Here is a 14,098-nt window from a genome sequence, read left to right as displayed (position 1 = left end):
GTGGTGCTTTATTTTCCTCTCTCGCAGCGCTTTGCGCATGTCTCTGTACTTTCCGCGTTCCTTGTAGATTGTCGGAGTGAAATCTTCGTCGAAATAGATCCGGGAGTTCTCCAGGGATATGGGGTATCTTTGGGTGAAAAAGGGGCAAACATGTACAGTTCAACTTCCTTACCATCAGATAATTAGTAGATATCCTTTATAAATGTCTAAAGGACATCTCAAGACAAATCTTTGTCATCCTATTAGATAGTATCAATAGTGTTGTGCATATGGAGGTCTCTCTCAAATCTACCAGTAACATCGAATCTCTGGATATTATTAGAGGTCTATTAAAATATGTTTTAAAATAATAATAAACATTTGCAAATAAAACTCTTAGATATAAATGGGTAGATGTGTAGAACTCCTCTTTATGCAGAGAACACTTGGTAGACATCGAATTTAGTAGCTAAAAAGAGTTGTTTGAGATTTACAGTAGATATATTATCTAATAGAGATGTTGTACCTGGAGGGAGGGACTTATCCTGAGCATTTCTTCATTCAAGAAACTTTGGCAAAAATTGAAATGTATGCAGAGTTATGTAAACTCTCTCCCGCATTTCTCTGTGGGAAAAATAAACTGCATCCACTGCTACCTGGTTCTTTAGGTCCAGGAAACATTTTTGTCATCTATTTTAACTAAAATCATACAATTTAAAAAATGATTTATTCATTTTTTAACCAATTTTAAGCCAAATCCACATTTATATCTAGTTATGTTAACACAGCTGTTCTCTGAAATAGAAAGCGAACAAATCAAATCCAAACTTGCATTTTGGTGCTGGAAAAATAAACTGCATCCACTGCTACCTGGTGTAGCTATTCTTTAGGTGCAGGAAACACCTGCCATCTAGTTTAACTTGAATCATACAACAAAAAAATATATTTATACTAATTTTAAGCTGAATTCAAGGGAGGTTATTGTGTGTGTGAGAGCAAAAAAACTAAACCGAAAAATCAAACTCAGAAACTTTTTTTTTGTAGCTTTTTGATCATTTTAATTGGAAGTAAATATCAATAAATTTGGTTAAAAATACAGTGACAGATCTCTCACAATGATATTCTTGACTTTGAACAACAGAAAAGATGCAATCCCAATGAAACCTTACCGTCATTGCACAGAAATGCTACATTACCAGCTTTTGAATTAGAAATGTTGCATGTAGGGACACGTACTTGTGATATCTGCTCACTTTGCTTCCTCCTAAACCAGTGAGGGCGGAAGATTACTGGTAAGGTCATAAGAGAAAGTTTTCTGAATGGGGAGCTTTAAATATTACCAACCAAACAGTTTTAAATCCTCAAATATCATCATTTTTTTATTCCCTTCTTACCCATCTCTACACTTTTCAGCTCAACTCTCATATAAATTGTCCGTCAGCCAGAAACAGAGACAGATGTGGATGTTTCAGAGTCTTTGTCCGACTGCTTCAAAGGACGTTCACATATTTTCAGTCTCTGAGGCTGCAACACCCAACCATTAAGGATTTCAGTTGACACAGAACAAACGAGTGCAGAGCATGTTTATTGTCTTGGAAATACCTGAAGTTACAGAATCCGGCTCACGTGGAGGATCAGCAGAAGCATCAAATTAACCGTACACGAGTCTGAGGCAGAGAGCTAACAACAGACTTCAAAAGAAGCGACACAAAGTGCTTTCATTAAATTCTTGACACGTATGCAAACCACAACACAAAGACACACTTTTTGCCAATGACAGGTTTTTAAAATGTACTTAAAAAGCATTTGGACAATACAAAACGGTTTATTAGTATTTATAACTTGATGTTGAAGTACAGATTTTAACTGCATGCACTTCCTGGTTTGGACAGGAAACATGCAAACCCAAGAGGAATTCTTTAGTTTTCTGTGTTAATTCCTTCAAGCAAAGCACAGCTGCATCTATTGCATATAAGTACCATGAGTGTTATTAAACACAGGAAGAATGGTGCTCACATTCCTACACCTGTTCAGATATCTATGTGATCAAAAATATATATATAACTCTTGAAAATTAGCCTTCGACACATCCTTCAGCTTAGCCTCCTCTCTGCTTTTATTTCTCAAACAGGAAGTTAAATAAATGAGAAAACACTGAAATACAGATTGAGTCAATTCTGCACAGATAAAGGTGGAGTGGGGTCGTATGTACAGACAGAGAGGCTTCATTTGGCTTTTTCTGCTGGAGCAGCAGCGGCCGGTTCCGTCTGGACCCCGGCGTCTGTGGAGTGACGTTTCTGACCCTGCAGATCAACAGAGAGCAGTCAGATGGTTGAGTCTTAACAGATCAGCGTCACTTGATTAGACTGAGACCAAAGTGAAGTTTGTGGAATGTCGATCAACCACCGCTGAGCATTAGAATGGAAGTTGGACAACATGATGTGGCACGTCAATGTGCATCCTTCCTGCAACTCACGTTACAAAACAAGCAGTTGCTGCCATCTAGTGGAAAAGTACCATCAAATAAATTAGAACTTTGCTAAAATTATAATCCATTTAGAACAGGGGTGGGCAAACTTTTAGACTTGTGCACCACAAAAGGCTCTAAAATTTGATCATAAGTAGATGTGTGGAGTATTATTGTAATCCGCCTGATAAGAGAAACAAACAACTCAGAATCTGGATAAAAACTCAACTTTCTGTGATTGAAAATTACTTTAAAACAGAAAATTCTTGAGTTTGTATTTCAAAATTTGTGTCTTTTTGTTCTAATTTTAGTTCCATTTGCATTGATGAAAAAAAAGCATGAACAAAAACGTAAACTTAGAGAAATGTCGTGTTAATGTGGTGTTTGAATGATTGTAAAAATGTCTGTCGCACTCAAAAAACACTCATGAACGTCAGAAAAACAACAAATCTTCCAACGCCGCATTAATGCAGAAAAGCTCTCTGTATCTATTAGGGATTTTTATAATTAGAAGTATAAGATTAGAGTAGAATATTAGCTGAGAATCAAATAAACTAATTCATATTTTCTAACCTCGCAGCTCAATACAGCGGAGCTTGCTAGCTCGATATTCCTACATCCTACAGTACAGAAAATGATGATGGTGAATAATGTTAAAAAAGTTTATCCTTAGTTTGTAAAGTCTTGTGCTGTCCTCCCTTCAGCATGTGTGTGAGAGAGGCTTTCCTCACCAGATTCTTAAAGAACAGCTGGATGGAGTTCCTCTTCTCCAGCTTTTTGGGGACACTGGCTGCATCGTCTGCGGGCTGAGAGACCGCCGACGCCGGTTTGGTTTCTGCAGCTGCTTCTGAAGACTTGGCTGCAGGTTTGGGCTCCTCCTTGGCTTTAACTGCCACAGCTGCCTCAGCTGCTGCCGGTGGACTCGCTGCAGTCTTCTTGGGTTCTGCGGCCTAAAACATACCGAAAAGCACAAATAAAAATGAGGAAAATGTGCACAGCGCCTATCGATCAGAAGCGGATAGTGTTACTGATGTTTGGATAAGTGCACTGTCGGAAGACTTTGCTGTTAGGACACAGTTTGGCAACACAGAGAGTCTTCAAATACACACAGACAGCAAATACATCTGGCAAATAAGTTAATTAGAACACTTTTTTAATGCCAAATGTGACGGATGGCTGCTGCTCTGGTTAATAATGCATCTGTGCACAGCAGGCGAGTTCACTATATTTACCAGTCCAGTAGTTTTCCTGAGGAGCTGTACTCCACTTGTGGAGGCTGCTTGGACTTTAGTGGTCATGTGATCTAACAGTACCTCAAATTCACAATAAACTGTTACCAGCTGTCGTAAGGAGCACCCACAGATCTTCAGGGGCATTAAATGAGCTAACGTGTGGAGATTCTTACTTTGGGCTTGAAGGCCGAGAAGAAGGATGTTTTTGAGCTTTTCTTTTCTTCCTGCGCAGGCGGTGGTGGTTCTGGCTTCGCAGCAGCCTCCAGAGTGGCTGATTTTGAAGGGTCTGCCTTCTTTTTTGGTTGAAATTCAAACAGAAGAAGAAAACAAGAACGTATGAGATGGAGAAGCTGCCGCTTGTTATGTGAACGAGCAGAAATTATGAAAAGGAGAAGAATTGAACCAGAGCATTTGATACAGAATGAGAAAAGAAGACCCCCACACCATTAGTTATAACCAAAACGACTGTAGCTTCAGAAATAAGAGAAATGTGATCATCTTTATTGGGAGTTCTGTGGTTTGTTCCATCTAAGATAATCATTTTGGGGAAATTCAAGAATTGTTCTTTAAGTTACGTTCACACCGTCTAAGAAAACATGCACATAAGCCACTCCTCTCACACAAAAGTTTGAATTTCTTTCCCAAAAAGTTGAACTTCACTGATTTACCTCGACTTCCACCACTGGCTGTGGCTTGTCTTCTGTGTGCTGCAGATACACAATTTTAAAAAGTTTCTAGCAAGTTAGAGAACATAAAACAAATGAAAAAAAACTTTTGACACCAGAGATATTTGAAAGGAAAACAATCCAATTCTACTCCTTGAAGACCAACAAAAGCTTTGACATCTGTCATTTTATTCTGCTGTGTTTCCAAGGCGGGTTCTGAAAGCTGGACTGGTGTCTCTCGTAGCCATTGGCTGAATGTGAGAACTGGAGCGAGTGAATGTGACGTCATCCATAGAAAATGACTCACTTCCAGCTCCAATAAAATAAAGTCAATTTTTTCGCCTTTTTTTTTTTGCGATCTGGACATTGCCATGTTTGAACCATTTAGTTTGTGCCTGCGTTTCTATGGCAACCACTTTAGCCAATCAGAATGATTATTCTGACCAATAGGATGACTGACTAACAGTTGTTTATTTCTCAGAGAAGTCTATGGGACTTTGGTTTCTTGGACACAGCAGGTACTTCCTGTTTATAACGCAATGGGGGAGGAGTCACTCAGTCCAGTTCTCATTTACTGTTAATGGTTTTGGAACTGAAGTAAAAGACTATAGCAGCAGTCTAGAGAGAGACCAACACGGTTTGCTCCTCTGTCAATATTAGCTAGTGTGTATTTGTTAAACTGTCTAAATAATAAGTGTATTCAGTAAAAATAGATGAGAAAAAAAAAGTCCTGTAAGACATTTTTACTTTGTTTGGAAAAAACAATGGTTCCTATAGCTTTGTGGTATACTACTACAAAACTACTTAAAGCCAATAAGCCTAAAATAAGAAAGAGGCAAATGGTGCCTTAATTACGGATTTTTGGCGTGTCTGTAGAAGGTCATAGAGAAGAGTGGCTGCCTCTTAAAGGGAGAGCAGATGGGTTTTGCAGTTCCACTAAGGCTCGTGCGATTAAGGAAAATGGAACATTCCATTGTTGTAAGTATGGGTATCATGAAATATTTCTAAGTATAGTGTAAATTGCACTTGTGATGTATATGAGTGATGCTGTTGTGCAGAGCCCTTTTGCGAACTGTGTCCTTAATGAGGTGTGCGCAGTGGCTCCGTACCAATTATGCGTAAATGCTGCACGCACGCAGTGTGCAGGCGATACACAAATGCCTAAAGACATCTGTTGGACTCTGATAGACACACTTAGCACAGTGCGCAGGTTTCAGTCTTTAACTTTTGTGTGAGCTAGTTGTATGTCCCATACAGGTTTACCTGTAGTCCTTCTGCAGACCCGTATTCACTTGTGACTAAGGTATCAATCCACATTTCTTCTTCTTTGAGTAAATGTAGAATTTAAGCCAACAGATGCTGTTAATGTCAATTCAAGTGATGCTAGCTGATAAAAGCTAACGCTAATAGGGTTTTATCTTCTTTGACAAGTGTCAAGAATTCCCTATTGAGTTCAGTCTACAACATAATTTGATGGCAAAAACAGCAGTTTGGAAGTGTGATGGTTCCATTTCTCACAATAGCCTACCGTACTGTCTGCAGACTATACACACAAAGCTATGCTACATCGGTTGCTGGTTAGCATTGTGGCTTAGCATGAGGCCAGGATTTTTTTTTTTTTTTTTAGGTATTTCTTTACTAACATTTATACACTGCACTGTCAAACATGCAGATGTTGCATGACGTGCTTGGAAATTTCACCCCAAATCACACTGAATTTGCATAGCAGGTATGCTATACATCAGGGGTTGTGTTTTTAAGGCTATGGTGATAAATGCAACTGCCACTGAGGGCAACTGAATTTGGTGGGAGTGACGGCATTATACAGTCCTACGGTCACAGAGCGGGGGAAGCCGGATCACCAGGTGGAAGCAGCTCTGATTGGACAATGTGTAAATGTCTCCGGTCGGTGACCGTCCATATCAAGTGTCGCCGACTGTCAGACGACCTATGGCTTTGGTGCCACCCTCCTGTCACTGGACCTCATTATGTCCCCAGGTGACCACTGACCGATGTCACCTTTCCGAGAAAAATCGTTCAGTCGTCGTAAAATCTTTGCCAAAATCTACAGCCACTGTGTGAAAATGCGACTGCCTTCAAATGCTGCAGTGTGGTGACTTGCCAAATTTGCTAAAAAAACTTGCCATTAGGTCATCGCGTGGTGGTCGTTTATGATATGTGACCATATTCATACAGCATATTGTTGCTACTATGACTGTATTTTTTTCCATTTAGCAAATATCAAAAAACCCAGACATATCCAAAACATGCTAATGTTGGCCCTCATAGGGCACTGTACTCACATTTGGACACAACCATGAACATCTCTACGGTGGCTGACAAGGCTCACATAAATGCAAAAGCCACAACATGACGACTGAAGGGGAAGCACGACGACAAAAGCTGAAGCTCAATACAGCCACATCACAATGGAAATGAATAATAAAATAAAAAGTACGCAATAGTTAGTTAAGACTTGTGTTGTCAAGAGTTTTGTCATCGTGCTTCGGCCTTTTGTCACCGTGGTTTAGCTTTTCTCGTCATGCTTTAGCTGTTGTCATCATGCTTCAGCTTTTGTCGTCATGCTTCAGCTTTTGTCATCATGCTTTAGTTGTTGTCGTCATGCTTCAACTTTTGTTGTCGTGCTTTAGCTGTTGTCATTGTGCTTCAGCTTTTGTTGTTGTGCTTCAGCTTTTGTCGTGCTTCAGCTTTTGTCGTCTTGCTTTAGCTGTTTTCATCGTGCTTCAGCTTTTGTCGTCGTGCTTCAGCTTTTGTCGTCGTGCTTTAGCTTTTGTTGCCGTGCTTCAGCTTTTGTCGTCGTGCTTCAGCTTTTGTCGTCGTGCTTCAGCTTTTGTTGTCATGCTTCAGGTTTTGTTGTCGTGCTTCAGCTGTTGTTGTCGTGCTTCAGCTTTTGTCGTTGTGCTTCGGGTTTTGTCGTCATGCTTTGGCTTTTGTCGTCATGCTTCAGCTTTTGTTGTCGTGCTTCAGGTTTTGTTATCGTGCTTCAGCTTTTGTCTTCGTGCTTCGGGTTTTGTCATCGTGCTTCAGCTGTTGTCATCGTGCTTCAGCTTTTGTCGTCGCGCTTCAGCTTTTATCATTGTCTTGTGTCTTTTGCATTTATGTGAGCCCTGTTGGCCACCGTACATCTCTGCTGACCTCGATGTTTTGCATGAAACATTATGCAGTGTTATGTCCTGAAAACAGAATCTTGGGTCCAGAATTACCCAACATGACACAACAACAGTTCCAATTGAGAAAGTGTCAAAAGTTTCTGCCCCTCCAGACAAACGGCACTCTGTCCAGTTGGTAAACTGATGAGCCACGCTCAGCTTTGGAGTATAATAATCCACTGTACTGCTGTTGCAGGATTTGCATTGGCTCCACGCCCTAAAAGCCTTGAGTGTCTTGACTTCTTTTATTAAAATTCACTCTTGTTGTGCTACGTGTGAAAATTTGAGGTAATGGTGAACAAGAACAGCTCTCTGGATTACAATTTGTTTCCAACAGTTTTTTGTTTTTTACCTTTGAGCGAAACAGTTTACTCAGAGTGGCAGATTTCCCCTTTGTGGACGGCGGTTCTTTCGCTGCTGCCTTGGATTCGTCTTTGGCCTTCGCAGGTTTGACGGCTGCTTCTCCTTTGGCCTCGGTTTTAGGAGGCTCTGGGGGAGGTGGAGGTGGGGCGGGCATTCCTTTGGGTGCAGCAGGCGGTTCTGATACTTGTGCAACCTGTTCAGAGCAGAGGAGATGCTTTCAATACCAAGAAAGGAAAAGCTGTCCACAGTCTAACCTTTGGTAATAACATTAACATAAAAAGCTGTTTCAGAGACTGACTGCAGGTAATTTGGTTTAACAGATTTACTGTAAAAATTAGGGATGTCCCGATCAAGTTTTTTTGATCTGATTCAGAGTAATTTGATTTTGAGTATCTCCAAATACTGAGTTAGTATCTGAAAATAAAATTTAGTTACAGTAACTTTAGATTTGTGCGTGCATCGTTTTTTAATTGTTACTCATACAATACATTCTGTGCATAAGTACAAAATTTATGCAACAAAAAAAATAAATTTAAACAAAATACATTTTACACATGCACACATTAAAATTACAACAGCTTGAAATTAAGTACACACACAAATCTTTAATATTATTAATATTACGCACAAAATACTTAAGCACACACAAAACCAAATTCATGCATTCATTACTTATCCAAGATTAGTCCGTAAGTGATGCTGGGACATCAGTTTTCTTTTCAGTCGCTTTGAACTTAGATTGTGAATATTTTCTGGTGAAACTCGACATTTTCCCACTTTCTTAGACAGATAATAAATAATGAGTAAATATGGTTTTGTGTGTGTGTAACAAGCGATTTAATTTTTAAAGAAATGTGTGTAATCAATTTCAAACTGTTGTAATTTTAATTTGTGTATGTGTAAATTGCATTTTGTGTTTTCTTTTATTTCTTAATTTTTGTACTTATGTACAAGATATATTGTATGAGCTGCAAATAAAGCATTATGCACGCACAAATCGTAAATTACACACAAAGGATGAATGACGCACACACAAATTGGGGTGATACTATTTTCTCTCCATAGATCGATTTTGCGCTGTGCTGCGAGGAAAAACACATTTCTTCTTGTGGGTGTGCTGTCAGAGACACAAGTTTTCATTTGAATGAAAGCAATTAATACTAGGTAATAAAACTGACGTTTTTATCGGAGCGCTAGCAGCTACGCGCTAACATGAATAACTAGCGACTATTGATGATATCATCAGAGGTTAGTAACTAGTAAATTAGTTAATGTGAAGACACTGCCTATGTCTGAAATCCTTCACTACTCACTATTTAGTGCACTATATGGTGCGTTCTCCATTTTCTAATAGTGTCCGGATCTACAATTCCAAAATTGAGTGAACTAAAATTTTCCAGAAGTGTTCGTGAAAAACTAGCGCGCACATTTGTTAACATAGACCACAATGCATTGTGGCCAACCAATGTTTTGTGAAAAAAACATGTTTAAATGTATTTTTTTGATAAACAACCTACATTTTCATCATCAGAACACCGTGGAGTCATAAACAGATGTCGTAAAATGTTCGTAATTGTTAGATTTTCATTTTTTGACATAACGCCATATCCAGTGTTAAGAAAAAAGAAAGAAAAGTAGTGAGCATGGTGCCCGAATTGATTTTAAAATCCAGGGCACTAAATAGTCCTGCACTATATAGTTTATAGTAGTTTTAGTAGGATTAGTGTGGGAATTCCAGCATATTATTATTATTTTTTTTTAAAACTCTCCACTTGGAGGGCTAAGTGTGGGGGAAGGGAGAAGCCGGGGGAGGGGAAAAATACGGATTTCGCTCTTTGTGCGCCTCCTTTTCAAGTCAAATTAGTGCCGTATTTTCCTGGGTTTTATGGCAGTAAAATGTCGGCATCCCTCTATGAAACACTAAAATATAAAGCACTTATCATGATAATGACAATAAATTGAATGCAACATCCGATTAGTCTGAAACTAAATGATCGGGGCATCCCTAATAAAAACCATACAAACTAGTAAAGTGACTTTCTTTGAGGCCAAACAAGGATTTGAAAGTGTAAGAGATGTTGGAAAGTTCAGCGCTTAGCAGCCTGTGTGCTCACAGTGGTGGTTGCTGTGGGTGGGGTCTCCTTCGGGGGCTAATGAGCAACAAAAAAAAGGAAGCAGTTAGAGAAACACAATAAAACGGAAGCGAGCAAAAGTGAACCAAAAGTCTGGATGATAAAGAGAAAGAAAATGTGTTGCTGGTGGACGATGGTGATTAATTTCAAATATATATACACTGCAAAAACAGAGAAATAGGTCAAAAATTCTTTAGGAAATTCTTATTTTAAGAAAAAATTGTAGTCACTGAGACGTGTTTTAAGAAATTAACAGAAATTTAAACATATTTCCATGAAACATTGGTCTTTTTACTTTCTTAGGGTTTTAGTTTGTGCAGTGTTCTACTAAGTTGAGATTCACCTGATCCTTGGGAGCATCAGGAGCTGCTGTTTCCTTTTTGGACGTTTTTGTTGGGGTCACCTATCAGACAAAAAAAAAAAAGAAAAAAAAAGATCCTTGTGTGAGAGGCTAAAGCAACAGAATCATTCCTCCAATCATACAGGCGCTTTTCAGGAGACTGGGTCCCTGTGGGGCAGACACTGCACACTGAGGGCCCTGACAGTACGCGCGCTGTCATCGTGACCTCCCATTGTGCCTCGGAGATGGCGTAGGCCTGCCCGCGCTGGATTTTCGCGAGTCTCGACTTCCAAGCGCACAGGCCTCCCTTGTGAGCTCACACGATGGGACGAACAATGGACCGCCACATTCCCGCATGCTCAAAGACTCGATTAGCATGAGGCTGGGGCAATGGTGACTCTTTAAAACAGCATGAATCCAAAGGACAGCATGATAAAGAGGAAGTACAATAGCCGCTTGTTGTGCTGCTTCCATAGGAGATTTGAACATCTGCCATTATTTTTTGTTTTTTGGTTTCTCCAAACACATCCAAACTTTTGTTTTTTTAGTGGCAGTTTTCCCACCAAAACACCACCATCAATTTACATTTCCAATTATTTTCTTTTTTAAGACAGCTACATTTTTTTTTTTACTTACTAGTGTTTTGAAGAAGTTCATAACTGGATTATCTTCAGCCTCCTCTTCTGTGGGCGGACTGGTGCTGCTGGCGGCTGCGGGAGCGTTCTCTTCCTCTGGACGTGGATGCGGAGTCCCAGTCGCTGGTCCCGGTTTCAGGTCTGCAGCCTCCTGTGCCCCCACCACGCAGAATTACAGCCTTTGAGAGGGACGTCGGAGCAGCAGAGCTGATATGCCAGCAGTGAGCGTCTTAAGCGCCATACCAACCATGCCTCTGCCTACCCGGGGCATGGTCAACAATCAGCCTTTTATTAATGTCCCACCCCTCCCTCATTGATATTCAACAATGTGTGAGAGTTATGGTCCAGGAAAGTCATCTACTCAAGCTGAGGCTCTTTAGGATTTTTAGAGACATTTCGGACTTGTGTTTTATTCCAATTGTAGTCATTTTTGTTTTTATATTCTGTGTTTTACTCTGTGTTTTACTGTGAAGCACTTAGCGATTTTTATTTGAAAGGTGCTATATAAATAAAGGTTATTATTATTGTTCTTTTATGAAGAAATTTTTGTAATATTTAATGTTTGGTCATTTTACGAAAGACTAACGTCGGGTTGACACGACACGCGGAAGCCCCGCGAAATGGAGTGCCCGCCCGCGGAGACTGCGCGGAATCCGCTCCAGTTCATACCAGACGCGTTTTTTCTTTGTGACGGTTGACAAGTACTTCCGCTCAGCTTTGGTTTTTAGAGCTTGTACAATTAATTTAACATCGTCCATCTTGACTGCCGACTGATCTCTGCCTCTCTCTCGTTGATTGTGTTTTTGGATACTCAACTTCCAACCCAACCCCCCATCGGTCCGTAGTCGGCCCACTGCGTTGATCTGTGTCTGTATGTGTGTGTCTCAGAGTTGGTGTTTGTTTTTTGTGTATTTTTGTATTTATATCCATCTCTACAGTCTGTTTAGATAATATGATCGCATTTGTCAAAAGCCATATTTTATTTTGAAAAATTGGTTATATTTTGAAAATTGATTGGATTTTCTCGTGTGTCTTGATGTAACTTCCTGCCAGAATTGATGCGGATCGCTCGCACAAACAATAGACCAGACGCCAAAACAATTGCATGCCGGCCGCGGAGCACCGCGGCGGTTCACGTCTGTCATGAACTACGCCATAGGTCAACAAGGGCGCTGAATAGAAGTGGCCTCCGTTCGTGGCGCTTCCGCTTCTGGTTTGAACTCAGCGTTACTGGTCTAAGATGGAGGAAAAAAGTTATAATTTAGTATAACAATGTGGTTGAAAGCTTTTCCTAGCAGCTGATCTCAAACATAGACTTACCGAAACTAAACAATATGTCCGATTCCCTTCACTACTCCCTGGTTTATACTACGCCCACAAATACAATGCCCACAGTGCAATAGAGAGGCATTGGCAGAATCTTCAAGATTTCATGCCAAATTTAATCAAAAATTGTTGGCGTGGTCGTGAATGTAGACGGCGGCTGTCAGGCGTCCAAAATGGCCCAATTCTTTTATACCTTTGTGGGGCTGACTGCACTATATGGACAACCGCCATCTGGAGATATATCCACATCATCCAGTCAGAGCTGCTACTGGCTGTCGATCCACCTGCTGGGTAGCAGCAGCTCTGATTGGACGATGCGTATTCGGCCGTCAGGCGCCCATTAGCCTTCCTGCTACTGGGCGGCTGACGGCGTGTTCTCAAAATGTCCATGGTGTACACTGACCGATGTCAACTTTTAAAGCGAAATCTTCTGGTCGCTGTAAAAATTTAACCTTTTCTAAATACCTTAACAGCTGGTGCTCGACGTGTAAAAAGGCGACTGCCGCCTCATGCCCAGCCAGCATCCTCAAGTGGACCCCATGTGGTGGACAGCGTATCGAGCTAGCGACCTCCACTGTCCGCCTGATTACAAATGCCGTTTTGCATTTTGGTCACTGTGCAGTGGAATTTTGGGATATGTGACCGTAGTCTTAGTGCACTATATGGAGAAATTCCAGTTTTGTTAGACTCTCAAAAACTGCAATTCCAAGGCTATATCAGAATTCCTTCACAACTCCCAAGTTCAGAGGTCTGCAACTTTCCTTGTTCCTTTCAAAATAAAAGACGCCCTGTGCAAAACAAGATCATTCCAGTGCAGCTCTGGATAGATATGAACCATTGTTGTGCTCCATAAGACGATATTTGTTTTAAACTCATAAAAGATCAGACTTTTTACCAAGCAAATTTATGATTTTAAATCTGTGGGTTCTGGAGAAAGCAAAGCGTGAACGTGGCCTCTTGATGTGAGCAGGGATGTAAAAACCTTTACGTAGTTTATCTGTGCACCTTAGCCATAGATGTATTAACTTAACTAATCTAAATTAATTAAATTCTTATTTAGCTAGTCAAACTTTAATTAAAAATTACAAGATTTTTATATTTCTTTAGCCATTGAGACAAAAGGGAAACACCTGGCTCCAAATCAAACACCTTGGAAATTTCTCATAAGTCTATGCAAAGACAATTGTGCATCGATGTTTACTATATTGGCAAATAAATACCACAATGCATTGCATTTGAAGGATTTCCCAATGGTAAAAAGTATCCAAAATTATATTTTTTCATCATCAGAACACAGTGGAATCATAAATAGTCTGCGTAAAATGTTCATATTTATTAGATTTTTACTTCAGCAAATGGGTGGTGTTATATTTCGTGTTGAATCGTTGTTTTAGGGGTTAAGAAGTAAGGACAGAATTTGGACATAAATAAACATGTTCGTAGTGCTCTCTAATTCTTATTCTGAAGTTCCAAAGGATTCTCTAAGCCAAAGACCTTTCTTTGATTTTTTTTAAACAGAAAAAAACTGAAATAATAAATTATTAATAGAACTAATTAAACCATACCTTCTGTGGAGCAATCCCATTCTCACTTAAGATCTCTCTTTGGTTTTTCTGATCCTCATCAGCTGCATGGCCCGCTTTCTTTTTGAACAGTTTATCAAGCAGCTGTGGTTTTTCCTTTCCTTTGCTTTTCTTGCCGTCGGTCGCGTCTCCGGCTTCAGAAGAGGCCTCGGCCTCGACAGGTTTGGCGGCAACCTCGAGAGTCACATGACTGCTTGGCTCCACGG

The 14,098-nt window shown here is 40.1% G+C and overlaps 1 protein-coding gene across 1 annotated transcript; it reads right to left on the bottom strand.

The window, feature by feature from the left end:
* Window positions 1-1,545: 1,545 nt before the first annotated feature.
* On the bottom strand, window positions 1,546-14,087 carry bcas1 (brain enriched myelin associated protein 1). The gene is made up of 10 exons (XM_024292667.2): window positions 13,875-14,087; window positions 10,985-11,134; window positions 10,352-10,411; window positions 9,991-10,026; window positions 7,866-8,069; window positions 4,347-4,385; window positions 3,852-3,971; window positions 3,679-3,759; window positions 3,178-3,396; window positions 1,546-2,282 (listed from the first exon to the last, which is right to left on the bottom strand). The coding sequence occupies exons 2-10, from the start codon at window positions 11,003-11,005 to the stop codon at window positions 2,205-2,207; spliced, it is 858 nt and encodes a 285-aa protein (XP_024148435.1). The 5' UTR covers window positions 11,006-11,134; window positions 13,875-14,087; the 3' UTR covers window positions 1,546-2,204.
* Between the last annotated feature and the right edge of the window lie 11 nt (window positions 14,088-14,098).

The sequence above is a fragment of the Oryzias melastigma genome, linkage group LG7, assembly GCF_002922805.2.
Source record: "Oryzias melastigma strain HK-1 linkage group LG7, ASM292280v2, whole genome shotgun sequence".
NCBI lineage: Eukaryota > Metazoa > Chordata > Actinopteri > Beloniformes > Adrianichthyidae > Oryzias > Oryzias melastigma.
This window is presented reverse-complemented; position numbering and strand designations above follow the sequence as displayed.

Bases quoted from the DNA above. Each gene is read 5' to 3' on its own strand.
- bcas1 (XM_024292667.2), bottom strand. From the start codon at position 11,005: ATGAACTTCTTCAAAACACTA. The intron at 3,972-4,346 runs GTAAATCAGTGA...CAACCAAAAAAG, and splicing joins AGCCAGTGGTGGAAGTCGAG to AAGGCAGACCCTTCAAAATC. The intron at 3,760-3,851 runs GTAAGAATCTCC...TGTGAATTTGAG, and splicing joins TCTCGGCCTTCAAGCCCAAA to GTACTGTTAGATCACATGAC.